Below are 14,769 nucleotides of genomic sequence, written 5' to 3' on the forward strand. Positions count from 1 at the left end.
AGCGCTGCGAGGGTGCAGCGTTCAGCGGTCCTCTCCCCCCCCTGCCCGCTGCAAAGTACCCGCTACAGGTCCCTCTCCAGGCTTGTTTTCAGCGTACACACCCCCAAAGGAGTTCTAAGGTCACCATAGGTTGACCTTTTTTTATTCAAATCTCCCCAAACTTTCTAACTCTTTTTCTTCTTGTTCCCACAGATGGCCGCCTTCTTGTCGCAACCTCTAAACACAATCGTCGAGCCTCTGCCTCCTGCATCGAGACAGCAACCCGACCGAGCCCAGTCTCTCACGACCGCCTCAGCCCGAAGTGCCGCCTCAGCATCAGCGTCAGCCGCAGCCTCAGCAGAGCGTCGCCTCGACGGCCTCAGATCTCCACCACCAGTCTCACTCTCCTCCTCCTCCTCCTCCTCATCCTCACACGCTCACCACCACCACTCGCACTCGGTCTCGCACTCGCAGCCGCACTCGCACTCGCAGTCTCGCCGCCACGCCAGCTCCGTCTCGATAGCCTCAGTGCCAGCACCAGTGCCTGCCACTCGCCACACGCGCACCGGCAGCAGCATCTTCTCACTTGCGGCCGCCGCCTTGGATAGAACCCACAGCGCCATCGCCAGCATCTCAGAGCCCGTGATCCGCAGCCGCCAGTCCAACTCGACGCTCGCCCGCCTCTCGCTCACCCCGTCCTCTCACCAACCGAGGGACGAGCCCGCCAGCCCTGACCGGCCCACCGCCCTCAACTACCCGTCGAGCCAGTCTCTGTCGTCCACCCAGGGAGACAGCAAGCAGTCGTCGTCGGCCTCGTCCGCCCTGCACTCTCCCGTTTCTGAATCCGCACCTCCAAGCAAGATGCATCAGACATCTTCGCGCTTGTTGCGCATGACCGATGATGACCGGCCTTTTACTAGAGTACGTTGAAATTTCAAAGCGTGCTCGTTCTCTCACGTTTTTTCTTATTTTCCCCCCACTCCTATGCTATTTATCAAGGTTTCCATGAGAACTTGAGCGAAGTTTGCAGAATTCTCATCTCGCCTCTCATCATTCCTACTCTCTTTCTCTTTTTTTCTCCCCATGCTTATGTATGCAAAACGTCCGACTCACCTGGAAACAATAGGACTTCAAGGATCTCTTCTCCACACTGATCGTCAGCCTTCTGCCTCTCGGCTCCCACAGAGTGCGGCTGACCAAGGTGGACTACACTTTTCTGTCCGAGGATGCTATCAACAACCTTGGATCGCTCAAGTTCTCTCAGTCCAACCGCATGCCTGACCCCAAGGATCCCTCAAGGATCGTCACCACTACCACCACGACCACCTTCTCCATGGCTAAGGACATGGCTCGCTCCATCTGCCAGCGATTTGTGGAGGCCCGCTTCATCGAGTCTGCCGATGGCAAGATGCAGCCCGTCTACAACATGAAGGGGTCTGTCTGGCAGCTGACGGCCAAGGGCGTTGCTATCCTGGATCGATTTTGCGCTAGAAACGGCATCCAGCAGAAGCAAGTCGCCGAGCTCGTCAGCCTTCACTGCTGCTCCCTGGTCATCCTCGAGAGGGAGCAGCACAGCGACAAGATCCTCAGCGATCGCGGCACCGTCGAGGTCATCTTCCGCCGCTTCGTCGGCACCGAGAGCCGCAACGTCAAGCCCAACGTGGCCGCGGCCGACTCGGACTCGTTGCACGACTACGAGGACGGCCTTACCGGTGTCAAGATGGCCAGCGAGCGTCGGGTGAATGGCAAGGTGTACAAGGACACCTTTACCGGCAAGGCCTGCGCCGACTGGCTGATCGACTGCTGCACCATTGTGGATAAGCGAGAGGCCATTGAGATTGCGTCCCTCTTCGTCGAGTTTGAGTTGATTGAGACTGTGGTCCAGGACAGATCCTTCATGCTCCAGAACCCTGGCTGCCATCTGTTCCAGCCGACCAAGTACTCTGTCTACCAGATCTCGCAGCGAGGAAAGGACGTGATCAACGGCACCAGCTCGCGCGGCCGCCCCTCCGAGAGCGAGGCCGGCACCGGCTCCCAGCGCAACGGCGTCGTCCGCGACTCCAACACGCAGCGTCTCGAGAAGATCCTCAACGACCCGGCCCTCCGCCTCTTGTTCCGCGAGAACCTGCGCGAGACGCACTGCGAGGAGAACCTTTCCTTCTACAAGGACGTCAACGACTTTGTGCAGAGCTGTAAGGCAGCCATCCGCCAAGCCGAGTCTGCTCCCTCCAACAACTCGATGGACATTATCAAGGAGATCATGGCCCAGGCCTACGGCATCTACAACGCCTTCTTGGCTCCCGGCTCGCCGTGCGAGCTCAACATTGACCACCAGCTGCGCAACAACCTGGCGACGCGCATGACCAAGGCTGTTGGTCAAGAGAACGGCATGATTGAGACGCTGCAGGAGGTTACTTCTCTCTTTGAGACTGCGCAAAACGCCGTCTTCAAGCTGATGGCTAGTGTAAGTTTTACTTTGCCTTATCTTTTTCATTGCGCTTGACTTAACTGACTCTCAATCCCAGGACTCTGTGCCCAAGTTTCTGCGCAACGCCAAATACGAGCAGCAGCTGCAAAACTTCAACCTTGATGGCTCTTCACGAGGCGTCGAGCGGAGCCTCAGTCGCTCCAACCGAAAGTAATGGCCCCTTCAGGGTACATGCTCACGACGGATGACAGGCGCCTTCTAACGCAGCCTCTCACGAATGCGACGACTCACCGGCACATGACTCGATACTTTTCCGCATATTTTTCCCATCTGTTTTCTTTTTTTCCCGCACCCCATCGGTTGAAGGGGGTTTGGCCATAATTTGCTTTGTCAAAGGGCGGCACGACTTGATACCTACTAGATTTCTGCTCTCATATCTGCATCGAACCGGTGTTCATAGTGTCATTTGCCACTTGTTGTTTTTTCTTGTTTTCTTTTCTGCCTTCTTGTTACTACTTTCTTACATCTTCCTCCCCCATCTTCCCGATTTACTCTCGCATTTGGTCCATTTTGGTTCCCATGTTCGGTTGCATTTGCACGCATGACATACTGGAACTTTTGCATTAGGTTGCAGCATTGGTTGCACCGCCAGGATGGATTCTAATGGCTGCTACGACCGGCTGAGGGTTTTCTTTTGACTTTGATCTGCGATTTGGACAAAAGAGAGAGAGAGAAAAACAAACAAAAAAGAAACAAGAGTGGAAGGCGTTTACGGAAATCTGGTATAGAAGAGAGGTCACATGGCAACGAACACGGTACAACATGGCGGCTTTGTTTTATGTGCACTCGCCTTTTTCTATTTTGCAATTCGGCTTTTGCATTTCCGATTTTTGAGTGAGGAGGGGATACGTCACTCGAGGAAGGGGGTTGACTTGCGGCCACGAACGAAGGAGGGCACAGTTGGGGCTGAACTGGACGCGCGCATGGACGCGTTATGCATTACCGAGGCAGGGAGAGCCAAGTCGTCGTGCGATGCCTTTTTTTTGCCTTCTTTCTGTTTGCAACGGGCCTGCGGTGAGACACTGCGTCGGCGGCAACGGCAAAATGGAGGCATCGACGACTGGACGATTGTGAAAAGATAAAAAAAGAAGCCCTGCCGGCAACATGTATGTTTGAGTACCTTGTATGTATGCTACGGTCCAAGAGACTGCAATAAATGAGAATGAAAACAAAGACTACTTGCGAGCCCATGTTTGTGTGACTGCAGGTCTAATTCCAATAATCAATCCACTCGCCAGAGCCGTAAGTGATGGCATCATCACGGATGTTTTCTTCCTTAATCTAGGCACTTTGCATATTTCCCCCGCTGTGTCCTGGTTTTCTATTATTATTATTTTCTCTGGCGTTGTGCTGGGAATGTAGTGAGAAATGCGAGGCTGGCGTACTCCAAGTCGCAAGTTTGCGGTCGTTGCAAAGGCGACGAGGGGGGTTGTCTGGCATGCAATCCCTATTTTTGCTTGCGGCGGGGAGGAATGCAGCACCGTTTGATCCCGAAAGTGACGATCGTGACAAGAAATGGGGAGCAGAAGGAAAAGAAAAATGTCTGAGGTGAGAAATGGAGGACGAGACGAACGCGATCGTAGTCGTAGTCGTTGCATAGTATGTGTGAGTTTGAATGCGTGAGTGGTGGGTGGTTTCTCTCTGCATCAACTTGGATTCTTGGGAGAAATGTCTCGCCGCAGACGGACGCTTTGCTCCTCCGTTGCGTGCTTTTCCCAACCCCAAACATCTCGCGACAATTAATACCAATGGGGCACATATTTTCTTTTCTGTTGTTTATGTTTCTGATGAAAATGGAAAATGCAATGTGACCACTACTACCAAACATACGAAGGAAAACACGCTGTTTTCGTGTGATCCGAACTGGCGTTTCCCCCATTATATAAACCCCCGGTGATGATGCCCTCAGCTCAATTCTTCTTCTTTCTCAGCATCCAGCACTCAAGCTTCCACATTCGCTTTCTTTGCCCCCCCTCCCTTTCCAGCAACAAAACATTCGTTCACACACATTCACTCTTTTAAAAAATCCTTGTTCTTATAACTACTTTTACGTAGTTTTCCATCTTCTTTAATACACTCGCTCTCAAACACACACACACACACACACACAAACCCCAATCTTCATTAAAAGAAACAATCAAACAAAATCAAAATGCGTACCGCTCAGGCAGTCCTCGTTTCCCTCGTCGGCATGGCCGCCGCAGGCAGCATCTACCTGCCTCCTCCTCAGGACAACGCCGCCGTGGCTGACGGTGCCTGGGAGCAGCAGGTTGAGGTCCCCACGTACGAGATCAAGCCTCAGAAGCACGAGGACCACAAGGAGAATGCTTACCCTACTCCTGATGAGGGCAACAAGCAGTGGGGCCACGGCGATGAGGAGGAGAAGAAGAAGGGTGAGGAAGAGAAGGGTGCCAAGGAGTGGGAGCACCACGGTGAGGAAGAGGACAAGAAGAAGGAGAAGGATCCCAAGGAGTGGGAGCACCACGATGACAAGGACAAGTCCAAGGAGGGCGAGTCCAAGGAGTGGGAGAACAAGGACGACAAGAAGAAGGAGGATGAGAAGAAGAAGGAGGGTGAGAGCAAGGAGTGGGAGAACAAGGACGACAAGAAGAAGGAGGATGACAAGAAGAAGGAGGGTGAGAGCAAGGAGTGGGAGAACAAGGATGACAAGAAGAAGGAGGACGACAAGAAGAATGAGTGGGAGAACAAGGACGACAAGGCCAAGGAGGACGACAAGAAGAAGGAGGACGACAAGAAGAACGAGTGGGAGAACAAGGACAAGGAGGCCGAGGGCAAGGAGTGGGAGGCCAGCAAGGGCCAGTGGCAGAACGGCGGCCACGAGTGGAAGCAGCACAACCAGACCGCCGTCACCACCACAAAGGTCGTCTCCCAGTACACCACCTACTGCCCCGAGCCCACGACCTTCACCTTCAACCAAAAGACCTTCACCGTCACTGAGGCCACCACAATCACAATCACCGACTGCCCCTGCACCGTCGTCGAGGTAAGCCAGCAATCACATGCCCCCCCCCCCTGATATATATATCGCTACACAGCATCAGCTAACACTGTCTGCCACACAGCCCTGCGAGACCGGCGCCGTCAAGCCTTCCCACATCGAGGTCAAGCCTGCTCCTCCCGTCCACAGCGGCAACGCCAAGCCCGAGGAGCCCAAGCCTCACGGCGGCGAGGGCGAGGACTGGAACAACAAGTCCCACGGCGGCGAGGGCAAGCCCACTCCTCCCCCCGTCGTCATCAGCGGCGCCGCCGACAAGCTCGTCCACATTGGCGCTGCCATCTTTGGCGCCCTGCTCGTCGGCGTCGTTGCCCTGTAAGCGTCTTTGCTGCCTTGAAGATTGGAAAGTTCATGGTGAGCATTGCATTAGACAGGAGAAGGGGAGTCTTTGGGACTTTGAGGATGATGATGACGATGATGAGGTTTGGGGTAGTCACGAGAGAGATAAAATGACAGAGACGGTCTTGTTCTTCTTCTTTATTCATTGTTGCCTTTTGTTCTTTTTGGAGATGAGATGGTGGGGGTTTGTGGTTTTTTCTTCTTTTCTGGGGATAGATTTTGTCAACACTTATGACCTGTTTATCAATCCGGGGTGTGTGGATGATATCAGGTCTTTTCATCTCTCCATCTTGTTCCTGTTTTAATTCAGCATAGAAGGGTATCAAATTCGAGTTGCTTTTGCTATTAATGCACCTGCTTTATGTTGTGACGGCTTGTACAGTCTTGGTTGTTGAACTTATCTGACTGGCAACATCTTCTTCTCACTTCGTTTTTGGGGACTTGATCGAGACGAATGGATCCTATTCGTTAAATATTTAACAGATCCCCTGTCCCGCCAACGCCACGCCACGCAGACGATCCAAACACAAATATGCAAAATGTCCATGAAACAGGGGTGTCGCTGTCAACGACCCCAAGGCGCCGTGATGGTGTCCAGCACATGATGAAAACTCCAGACCCTATGCTTGAAACATACCATTCATTACCCAACTCTCGGAGCACCTCCATGCAGTCCTGCTGGTTGTGGAGAAGCGATATATTCGGTGTATTACTGCAGCTCTGGGACGTATGCGTGCGGAGGCGTCCTCATCGCACGGGGCGCCATGGCCTCGGGCGGATATCCATAGTGAACCGCCGTGTTATCGAGCCCCTGATCGCGATACTGATACGCCTCCGTTGGCGGCGTAGGGGGTGCTTGCCACGACGTGGGCCGCGGAGGCAGCGGCTTTGTTTGCAGGCTTTCGCTGCTCGCCGGCCGGAGCTGCTGCTCCTGTGCGAGTTGCGTGGCATACGTGTGCAGAGTACGCTGCGGCGGTTGCGAGTGTTGTCTGTTGTGCGCGTGTTGAGCCCGATCCACACGCGATCCCGCCAGCTGGGCGTCTGACTTGGCGGCCTTGACAGAGAGGGCCTCCATCAGGGTGCCGTGTGCCTTCTTAATCGTCTTCTTGATGAAGCCGGCCATCATGACGTTGCAGGTGATGATGACGTCCTCTCGGATGTACAGGCCCGTCCGCGGCGCGCCCAAGCCCAGCTCCATCGGTTCCGGCGCCTCCCCCGGCTCGGAGCCTCCCACCGTCCACTTCTCGCGCAGGTCGACGCCCATGGGCGCGTGGCAGTGCGTCTGCAGGCCCATGGGCAGGTCGTGGAAGGCGGCCGTGTAGGAGATGGCGCCGGTGGCGAGGTTGCCGGGGAGGTAGGAGATCTTGTCTGTGATGGAGTACCATGTGCAGACGTGCTCTTCGGGCAGAGCGTGGGGAGGAGGCGGGATGACATAGCGGTCGGTGACCAGAGGGTTGAGGTCAATCATCTCGAGGTGGTTGTGGAGGAAGTCGATGGCCGTCTGGCGGGAGATGCCCGGGGGGAGGGGCGTGATGGAGGTGAAGACTGTGCGTTTCGACATGATGCCTGTCTGTCTGGCTGAGTCGTCCTCTGTGGCTCGACGGTTACTCGTCTGGGATGTCGATTCTGCGGATGGGCCGTATAAACGAGCGACTGTTCGGCAAAGCAGTACAAAAGCAAAGGCAAAGAGCAAAGCAAGTGAGTTCGCCGTGATCGCCAGTCTTGTTGTGTGTGTGTGTGTGAGTATATATAGAGAGGAAAAGAAGAAGTGTGGCTGATGGCCTGGCCTGGCCTTGTGTGTGTGTGTGTGTGTGTGTGTCTGATATCACGAGCCCAACGAAGCGCGGGGCGTCTGGCGGAAGGGGGGAGCGAGGCTAAGCGGCGTTTCAGAGCTGAAGCAGGAGACACCACACAGACGCTAAACAAGGCAAAAGAGCGACGGCGAGAAGAGGAATTGAAGCGGATGAGAGATTTCGGACGAAATCAGGGAGAGAGAGGAGGAATAAGTATGTATGAGGAACAAGGGACACAAAAGTAAGGTAGTAAGCGGTCCCTGGCTGTGCGTAGGTCGTAGGTATACTTGGAGATGAGGATAAAGCAGAGTGTGGCTGTCGTTGCAAAGAGGTGGTGCAATAAATAGCAGCGCGTCTTGCCTAGCCGCGATGCCGTCAGACTGCGACAGCCGCCGCCGGAAATTGCCTTTCCGGATTGGACAAGAGGGAGAAGAAAAATGGAAGAAGGCCAAAAAAAAAAAAGACGGGCCAAGCTGGGCTGGCGATGATGACCTTGCTCGGGGCTGGAGCCGACTGACTGACTTGACTGACTGACTAGCTGGAGCGGCGCTTCTGCTGACAGGCGTCAGCCCCGGGCTTGTGATAGTAGGTAGGCGGCGGCAAGGGTATAAATAAGCGGCGAGCACAGGGTCTGGATGGAGAGGAGGAGAGAATATGGAATAAGGCTCTGACGATAGATATGGGCGAGTTGGTCCGTGGATCTAGTATTGTAGTTGGTTGGATGCTTGTTTGTCAGTGGCTGCAGGATCCAGCCGTGTCGAGCCTCGTACTGTAGAAACGTTCCGAGCTGGAGTCGGCATCACCAGGGAATTCACATTTCTTTCGCGGTATCGCTGAGTCAGTTGAAAGGACGAGCCCGGCGTTCTTTTGAATGAGACGCCGCGGCTGTTTCTGGCTGTGACGAAACGGAGACGAGGCTCGGGGGAGGATTGATTGGTGGAGAACGCTTTTGGGGCGGGTTTTGACGCAAGATGCAGATGCAAATGGACATGTTATGTAATAATAGTAGCACACGTGACAGCTGTTCAAGTATCATAATCGCACCTGTACTCGTACTCGTACATAGATGCATCATCACTGATAACAGCTCGGCAGTCCTCATCAATGCCGTGAAACCCTCAAGAAGCCGGTGAATCTGCGATTGATGCCATCCATATGAAAAGCCGGTGATGGAATCAAGTAATACGCATTCCCCATATCGGGTACGAAGAGGTACTAGGTAATTGGCCGTCATCCCATCTCAAGGGGAACCGCCAAAACAAGGCTAAGCTCGGCCCTCGCCTCTTAGTCAGCCGTTTATTCTTAGATTCTCCCAACTCTCGGCCCCGCCCTTGGCCATGGCTGTCAAATATGCCACTTCTTCTACCAACAGCAGTAGCTCCAGCTATTGCGCCACAGGTTTCCTAGGAGCCTTGTCTGTATACTCGTATATAACCCGCAGAACCAACGCGCTCACAGGGCTGAGCAGAGCCTTGAAAAGTCCCGACGTCTTCATGTGGGCAGTACCTACCTAACCGGTGAGCTGTTCTCTCTACCTACCTAGGTAGGTAGGCAGGCAGGCAACTAGTACAGTGACTGTGAGGGCCGAAGCGAAGCGGATATCGCGGATGATGCGGCACTTGCACTGCATGCATGGCATATCGACGCTCTCATCGCGACAGCCGGGCAATTGCCATCTCGTCCCCCGCCCAGCTACGGCAGCTCAAGGTCGTATGTAGCCGCTCTTATACGAAATGCCTCTTTTGGAACTTCTTTTTTTGCTGTAGGTTCATGTGGTTGCATCCAATGGGAATGTCGTCAGGTGGGCTATCCGAGGCCGATGCGCACAAGAGCATTACTGCCGCCATCACTAATAGTGGTCCGATATACAGCCTCCATGCACCTGTTGCTGCTTTACTGCTGTTTCCATCATCATCATCATCATCTCCTTCACTCTCATCCTTTCTTGACGGGCCATTGCTCGTACATACTGAATTACATCGTGCAGCACCCAATGTTGCCCCCCCCCTGCCGCAGCGACACCAAGTCAAAGTCGGCATCCGGAATCATCCCGGCCGTCTCCCCTCCCCTCCCCTTCTCCCAACCTCTCACCTATCCACCACACAGAGAGAGACCTTGGCTGTCACTTTTGAAGCAACAGCCCTACGGGTAACAGTCCCATCCTGAGCTGCAATAAGCCATCACAATCTCTCTTCTTCTTTTACAGAATAAACAACACCTTACTTCGCTAGCCGGCTCGTCTCTGGCATCCTCTCTCTACAAAATCCCAGCCATCAATTCCATTTACCCCGACGGCAGCATTAACCAGGCCGTCTCTCCAACACTACCTTAGCCTCTCCCCAAAACTCCACAAGCTCGGGCTTCTTGTTCTCTACCTACTACAGGTAGGTAGATAGGTAGGTAATACCAACACCACCAGCAACCGAATTCACCGCCCGTATATTCGACCAATTCACCGTCAATCACGTCGTTTAACTAAACAGATACGACCAATCTCCTCCTTGTTCCCCTGTGTTAATCCTACAGCAGGCGGACCAGGGGCAGGGGGAAACAATCAATACAACCTTTGGCCACAGACAAGGCAAATGTCAGGGAGCAACTGAAAAGTTCGATTCTTTCCAGATGGAAGCATCCATGTAAACAATGGGGTTTTCCCCTGGTTGGCCCGGGCTCTGGGCACATCAGTTCCTCCGCCCGAGCCACCGCACGGAACAAGTCTCAATATTACGAGCAGGTTCCAACTCCACCACGACAAACAGCAGCCTCGATGATTTTTCTAAAGAACCCTGGTGGGTTCACTGGCAGGGAAGAGAAATGCATCTACAAGATAGGTAGGTCGGTTCTAGGTAGGTAGGTAGGTACACAAGTAGGTAGCCTTACTATCAGGGAGTTGCAGGCAGTATCCTGTCCACCACACGCAAAATCCCGTCTTGAGCCGCGGCCAAGCATGTGAAGGAGGAACAGGAGGAGGAGGAGGAGGAGGAGGAGGAGGAGGTGGAGATGGGAGCGCTGCTAATAGCTCAACTATATTCACTCGGCCGAGAGAAGGCTATTATTGCCCGAGAGAAGGATATAATTGTCCTGAGCCATTCATTGACACGGTATCTGATCTGATATCCCGAGCCACGTACGAATAAACAAACATCTCAGTCAGACGCTCTGCCATCTCCCCTTCATCAGCATGCAATTTGTAGTTCATAATCCCGTGTATTAGTCGTCTCATCTCAGGAACGGCCCGCTCCCCCTCGTAAACCCTTCTTGGCCGTCTATGCTACCTAATGTGTGTATCTGTACAGCGCATGCTTATGCTTTCCCCCCCTGAACCACTGACGGAAATGCTGAACCAAACAAAAGCAGAAGAAATACACGAAAGAATAGAGCAAAAATCCCCTCGTGTCGTGTCCCAGGCCATGACGTTAAATCAAGAACAAAGAAGAAGAAAAACCAATGCAAGAACCTTCAAATCTCCTTGCACCACTTGGCCAAGACGCTGCTCAGCTTCGTCGCCACCGGAATCTCCTCGAGCGCAACGTCCACCCTCCACATCTTGGCCTCGAGCCCCCCGTGCTGCCCCTGACTCCTGCTGCCCGCGCCCGCGCCCGCGCCCGCCGGCACCAGCAAGCCCAGCGTCACCAGCCGCTCCCACGCGACGGCCGCCACGCCGCGACCCCAGACCCGCGCGTGGCCGCCCTGCGCCAGCAGTCCCGCCGTCGCCGACTGCACGCGCTGCCGCCCGGCCAGCGTGCTGTACTCGTCGTACGCCATGGCGAAGTTGACCGTGTCCGTGTCGGCCACAATGTCCAGCCGCGCGGCCGCAATCAGCAGCCCGAGGTCCAGCTCCGACAGCGTCGACAGCAGGTGCAGGCGCGAGTCGGGCGGTGCCAGCGACGTCAGCTCCGAGCCGACGGCTGGGATCTTGAGGTCTGGGTTGCTCGCCGTTAGCCACGACAGTGGTAGAATCCACTCGTTGAAGAAGCCCGACGGCGACTTGGTCGTGTAGTAGTGATACTGCAGCAGGTCTTGGAACGCTCGCTGCTTGTAGAGATCCTGTATGGCAACGGTGGTCAGCAGGTTGATCTGAGCGTGACAGACGACTTTCTCACTTACCTCGATCTTGTGATCCCAGTAGGCCTGGAACTCGGTGAATCCCTCGACGCTCCGGTCCAACCCTTCCTCCTCCGGCTCAACATCCCCGAGCATGAGCCCCTGTCGGCAGACTTGCCAAAAGGCCGCCAAGTTCTTGGGCAGCGAGAGGTAAATGTATCGGTGGCTGAAGCGGCTCTTGACTCTCTTCTCGAGCATCTCCACTACGTCGAGGCGCGTCGTGCATCCCAGGACCGCAATTGGTGCCTTTCGCGACTGCGCAATGTCAAACAGGTTGTAGAGAAGAGTCTGCCTGGGATGAGTCGCAAACAGATCAAACTCGTCAATGATGAAGATGACGGATTGCGACGTGACGCCCTCGTCTTGCCCTATGATTTCGGAGGGGTGGGACAGCAGTGCCAATAGGGATGCCATGGTATCCGCATAGTTGGACTGCACGTGGAAGAAGAAGAGAAAGCATCAATGTCAGTAAAAGGATGCAATCAGCCATAAGAAGAGACAAAAAGCTGGCACTCACCCGCGTCAGCAAGTCGTCGTCAACCTGCATCTCCTTGCCCAGCTGCCGCCAGATCTCCTTGAGCGCCAACTTGTCGTCTGTGTGAATAAACCCGTTGAGCCTAACGATGTGAAAGTCTTGACGATGCTCCCGCGACATATCCTTGACAATGTTGTTGATCATCTATGCCAAACCGCGTCAGCATACCGTGTCCAGATCCCAGCGTAATCGTCAACATACCGTCGTCTTCCCACATCCCCTGGGCCCGATAAGGAGCATAGAGTTCCCCTCGCCCGCCACAACAGTCTGCTCAATCAGCTGATGCGCCTTCTCGTACTGGTCCTGCTGGCCAAACATGCGAATCGACCTCCGGCCAGTACACCGATCCAGCAGAACCCTCTGCAGGGCGCGCAAGTGAAAGTCCAGGTTGGGAATATCTGGCACCTCACTGACAGGCGCCGCTACCGCGTCAGCGACCTCCTCGGAAACCTCCTCGGCCGGCTTCTTCGCCAAGCCCAAAACATCCTCCTGCGCGCACGATTTGCACAGCCAGTCGCCCTCTGGAATCTCACGCACGCCGTAGCACATTTGGTGTACGGCAAAGTCGCAGTTGTCGCAGAGGATGATTTCGTTGGGTGCTTCGGATTCCGGACTAGAGCATATGCCGCACACGATCTCGTCCGAGGCTGCGGCGATAGGCTCAGCCTGCTTGGGCTTTCGGCCGGGCTTCTTTCTGGCGCTTGGCTCTTTTGGCAGATCCTCGAAGAAGACTTCCGTAGAGACTTGGGCATCGTTTGTTTGGTCGAAAGACACATTCTTCAGTGGTCGGGGTCCTCGTTTCTTCGTTGGTGATAATATGCTCTTTGGTGTCGACGCCGCCGAGGCAGTAGATTCAGCCAATCTTTGAGTGAGGTTCAAGTTCCGGCTGCCCAGAGGGCCAACGGCAGGGTATTCATTCGTCGAGAGCTCGTCTGCAGTATCGTCCACCAAGCCATTCGAAAGCGGCACCAAGTCGAGACGCTTGATCGAGCGCACCGTTGAAGGCGATTCATGAGGCGCATCGACACCTTCCAGCTCGGGCTCCTCAGCAATCACGTCGATGCTCTCTTTGTCGTCGTTGTCCTCCTCCTCCTCCTCGTCCAAGTGTTCTTCTTTCCTCGGTCTGCCTCTGGCGCCCCCCCTCCCACGGCCTCCTCTGCTGCCTCTCCCACCTCTGCTGCCTCTGCCTCGCCCTCTGCCTCTGCCTCTGCCCGAAGGCGGTGCTTCCTGCTTGGGTGACACAAAGGTCTCGTCTCGCACGGGAATCACCTTGCGTCTGCCCCCTCTCCCCTTTTTCGGCGGCGCATCTCCCGTATCCCACTTCGTCCCCAGCAGCGCCGCAAGCTTGATCGCCGGCCGGGCCTTGTTCGCTGTTGTCGTGGACAGTGGCTGCTGCTGCTGCTGCTGCTGCTGCTGCGCCTGCGGCTTTGGCTGGGGAACGGCGCCCTTGTCGACGACCTCGCCCGTTGACTCTGCAGCCGCAGCCTTTTTGCCGTAGCCAAACACGCCCGAGATGGCCGAGGCGAAGCTGCTCAGGGCCCCCGGCGCCGGCACCTCTGCGTTCTCGCCATCGAGTCGGCGCTTCTTGTAGGCGGCCTCGGAATCGAGACCTTGGTCGTGTTCGGCAAAGGAGCGCTTTCGGTTTCCTAATGATTCGTCGAGCTCCATTGCTCTTGGCCTCGGGGCGTGTGACAGCGCCTAGAGATGGCACGACTAGAATGGCAATGCGCTCATCAAGCGGATGAGTGGTGCATTACGTTGGTCAAAGGGCTGTCGAGGTGCGAGAACGAGAATTTGTCTTGTCCTGCCCTTGCGAGGTTCGAGGTTCGAGGTTGAGGGATGGATGAGGTTAACCTAGACCTGCCTGCCACTTAAGCTGGCACGCGTGTGGCGCGTTTTCCAGGTGGCCAGACGCGTTAATTTAGCGCTGTAGCGCCGATGCGGCTCGTCCAAGACCAGGGCAGGCCACTGTTGCTGGGAGCTACCTACTACCTAGGTACATCAGTACCTGTAGCATCTTGTATGCTTTTATGACCTGTTGTCATTTAGTTGCCAAACTCGTTCTTTTCACTTCATGTTTGCTATTACAATTCTACTAATTAAAGATCACTATATATTCGTAGGTAGTACTTCTCCAAGATGAGTCCAATTACGTACTACCACAGAGATTCTTGCATATCGCCAATCTGGTACGTTCATTGTCAAATGCCCGATTAGGCAATTGACTTGGAACTCTCCGTCGGCATACATCGTCAGGCGAAACAACTGACTGGACACAACACCTATAACTATGGGAGCACCATACAATATCATTGGATTCACTAGAAACTGAGACAATACCATACAAGTGCATGCAGGAACAAGATATAACCCAATCTTTTAGGGGAAGCGGGCACGTCAAGAAACGTGAAAGCTGGGGCGCGGCAAAGGCCCGTTCGTCAACCCAGGTCCGACGATGAATAGTCTCCTTCTCCTCTACTCAGCTTCTCCCGGAGGTGTGATCCGGTTTTCCTCC

At 54.7% G+C, this 14,769-nt stretch overlaps 4 protein-coding genes across 4 annotated transcripts; 2 read left to right on the forward strand and 2 right to left on the reverse strand.

Annotated features, from left to right (window-relative positions):
- Positions 1-840: 840 nt before the first annotated feature.
- On the forward strand, positions 841-2,621 carry rgs1 (G-protein signaling regulator protein; the record flags this gene model as incomplete). The annotated part of the gene is made up of 3 exons (XM_006961068.1): positions 841-900; positions 1,106-2,443; positions 2,505-2,621. 3 exons carry the CDS (start codon positions 841-843, stop codon positions 2,619-2,621), a joined length of 1,515 nt encoding a protein of 504 aa, XP_006961130.1.
- Positions 2,622-4,448: 1,827 nt separating this feature from the next.
- Positions 4,449-6,099, forward strand: TRIREDRAFT_119552 (uncharacterized protein; the record flags this gene model as incomplete). The annotated part of the gene is made up of 2 exons (XM_006961069.1): positions 4,449-5,471; positions 5,551-6,099. Coding segments are annotated over exons 1-2 (1,227 nt in total), but the record flags the coding sequence as incomplete, so codon positions are not given.
- Positions 6,100-6,855: 756 nt separating this feature from the next.
- On the reverse strand, positions 6,856-7,383 carry TRIREDRAFT_53952 (uncharacterized protein; the record flags this gene model as incomplete). Its single annotated transcript, XM_006961470.1, has 1 exon — positions 6,856-7,383. A coding segment is annotated over one exon (528 nt), but the record flags the coding sequence as incomplete, so codon positions are not given.
- Positions 7,384-11,074: 3,691 nt separating this feature from the next.
- On the reverse strand, positions 11,075-13,922 carry TRIREDRAFT_54710 (uncharacterized protein; the record flags this gene model as incomplete). The annotated part of the gene is made up of 5 exons (XM_006961471.1): positions 11,075-11,662; positions 11,723-12,151; positions 12,237-12,398; positions 12,456-13,186; positions 13,427-13,922. 5 exons carry the CDS (start codon positions 13,920-13,922, stop codon positions 11,075-11,077), a joined length of 2,406 nt encoding a protein of 801 aa, XP_006961533.1.
- Between the last annotated feature and the right edge of the window lie 847 nt (positions 13,923-14,769).

This window comes from Trichoderma reesei, assembly GCF_000167675.1.
Source record: "Trichoderma reesei QM6a unplaced genomic scaffold TRIREscaffold_1, whole genome shotgun sequence".
Taxonomy (NCBI): domain Eukaryota; kingdom Fungi; phylum Ascomycota; class Sordariomycetes; order Hypocreales; family Hypocreaceae; genus Trichoderma; species Trichoderma reesei.